This window comes from Eimeria acervulina, genomic scaffold, assembly GCF_000499425.1.
Source record: "Eimeria acervulina Houghton genomic scaffold, Eah_scaff584, whole genome shotgun sequence".
Classification (NCBI taxonomy): domain Eukaryota; phylum Apicomplexa; class Conoidasida; order Eucoccidiorida; family Eimeriidae; genus Eimeria; species Eimeria acervulina.
The window spans coordinates 374-2,500 of record NW_013547258.1 but is presented as its reverse complement, the minus strand read 5'-3'; the positions used below and the strand labels follow the sequence as shown (position 1 = coordinate 2,500).

Sequence of the window (2,127 nt, the reverse complement as noted above, 5' to 3'; positions counted from 1 at the left end):
TGCCGCAGCCGCAGCAGCAGCAGCAGCAGCAGCAGCAGCAGGGGGAGAAGCAGCAGCTATATTAGCTGCAGCAGGTGAAGCATCTAATGAGGGTTTAGATATCTGCTCTCTTTATGCTTGGTTAGATAGCCTCCCTCTCTCGCGTCCTAAGCGAAACCTCTCTAGAGACTTTGCAGACGGCGGTAAACCCTAAACCCTCGACAAAACCCTAAACCCTAAACCCTCGGCATGCATCTTGAGGGGCATGCGGCCCTTAAACCCTTTAAAGCCCGCACCAGGCTCTAGAGGGTCTGCTGTCTACCGATCAGCCAGCAGGAAGTACGGCTTAGGGTTTAGGGTTTAGGGTTTAGGGTTTAGGGTTTAGGGTTTGCTGCGTTCAGTGTTGATGGCTGAAGTTGCAAACCACTGTATTCCCCGCATTGCGGATCTCCACAACTACAGGCGAGACGTCAAACCCTAAACCCTAAACCCTAATCATTTCTCTTCTTCTTTTTCTTGATGCTCTGTGAGCCTTCTAACAGCTGCTAAGGGTTTAGGGTTTAGGGTTTAGGGTTTAGGGTTTGGGGTTTCCTGCAGCACAGCTAACTCATTTCAGCAGAAGCGCTACAACTGGGAAACCCTTTCAGGTCCATCTTAACCCTAAACCCTAAACCCTAAACCCTAATTATTTTTCCTAGGCCCTAAACCCCAATTACTTTTTTAAAACCCTAAACACTAATTGTTCCTCCTAAACCCTAAACCCTAATTGTTTTTCATATACCCTAAACCCTAATTATTTCTGTTGAGTGCAAGGAGAGGGGTTGCATTATCCTTTCCTAGGGTTTAGGGTTTGGAGCCGAAGTCGCTTTGCTGCGGGGCCTCATAGCCAGTTAGGGTTTAGGGCGTTTGAGGGTTTAGGGTTTAGGGTTTAGGGTTTAGGGTTTGCATGCAGAACGGGTATTCAAGCGAGTCGGGCTGAAGCTGACTGCAGCAGAAATAGACGGAGTGGTTGCAGCGAAGCCAGGGGCAGCAGAAAGCATCATTCGCCGTTTTAAACAACGAGTAAACCCTAAACCCTAAACCCTAAACCCTAGAGGGCCCAAGGCCTCACTCAGAACACCCTCAACGGTGCTCCTCTCCCTGTCGTAAGAGATTGTAGAGTTAGCTTACGATTTGCGAGGGTTTAGGGTTTAGGGCTAAGCTCTTTTTTAGGGTTTAGGGTTTAGGGTTTAGGGTTTGTGCTTAGGCTGAGGCGCTGAAGCAGCAATCCGCAAGAGACGCAGAAGGAACCACCAAAGGCACTCATTTGGCGCGTGAGGGTTTAGGGTTTAGGGTTTAGGGTTTGTGAGGGTTCATACTTTGTGGGGGGTTAGGGTTTACAAGATACAGCGTTGCTGATGGGCCTGAAACTAAGGGTTTAGGGTTTAGGGTTTGTGCTTAGGCTGCGCACCGCAAGCGCCTCCTCGGCCTACAAGCCAGCAAGAATGGGCAGCACTTCTGGTGACGAAACCCTAAACCCTAAACCCTAAACCCTTGCAGTGCTGTACTGGTTGCAGTTGCGGGTTTGTTTTGAAGCTCGCCGTTGGAGGGTTCGGATTTAGGGTTTAGGGTTTAGGGTTTAGGGTTTGGGGTTTGCAGGCAGAAAGGGATGCAACTATTCAGGAGCTTGTGGATACAAATGCTATTTTAGCAGCAAAGGCTGATAGTCTGCAGAAGCTGCTTCAGCTGCGGGTGATAAACCCTAAACCCTAAACCCTAAACCCTTGTTTTTAGTCTGTATAAAATACGCCACTCAGGCGCTGCGGTGCTGCCCGCGATCCTCGGGGCTAGGGTTTAGGGTTTAGGGTTTAGGGTTTAGGGTTTGGGGCGTGTGCGCTGTAGGATACCAAAATAGAGCTTCTAACGAAGGCGTTGCAAGCCGCCGCAGCCCCTCCCCCTCAATAAACCCTAAACCCTAAACCCTAAACCCTAAACCCTAAACCTTCGCTTTTGCTTGGCTATTCTCCTTTCTACAAACCCCAAACCCTAAACCCTAAACGCTTTCTTCGGACTCGGGGGCGCTCTCGTCTGTCAACCCCATCTGCGCCAAATCACCACAGGCTTGAGGGTTTAGGGTTTAGGGTTTAGGGTTTAGGGTTTAGAGTGCAA

At 49.7% G+C, this 2,127-nt stretch overlaps 1 protein-coding gene across 1 annotated transcript in view; it reads left to right on the top strand.

Moving 5' to 3' along the window:
- EAH_00043520 (hypothetical protein, conserved) overlaps positions 1–1,923 on the top strand; it is a gene marked incomplete at both ends in the record, with an annotated part of 2,064 nt that extends 141 nt beyond the window's left edge. Inside the window, 7 exons of the mRNA XM_013391695.1 lie at positions 126–182; positions 381–416; positions 932–1,041; positions 1,226–1,292; positions 1,421–1,479; positions 1,618–1,710; positions 1,861–1,923. Coding sequence (XP_013247149.1) covers positions 126–182; positions 381–416; positions 932–1,041; positions 1,226–1,292; positions 1,421–1,479; positions 1,618–1,710; positions 1,861–1,923 — 485 coding nt within the window. The remainder of the gene's footprint in view (positions 1–125; positions 183–380; positions 417–931; positions 1,042–1,225; positions 1,293–1,420; positions 1,480–1,617; positions 1,711–1,860) is intronic.
- Positions 1,924–2,127: the final 204 nt, after the last annotated feature.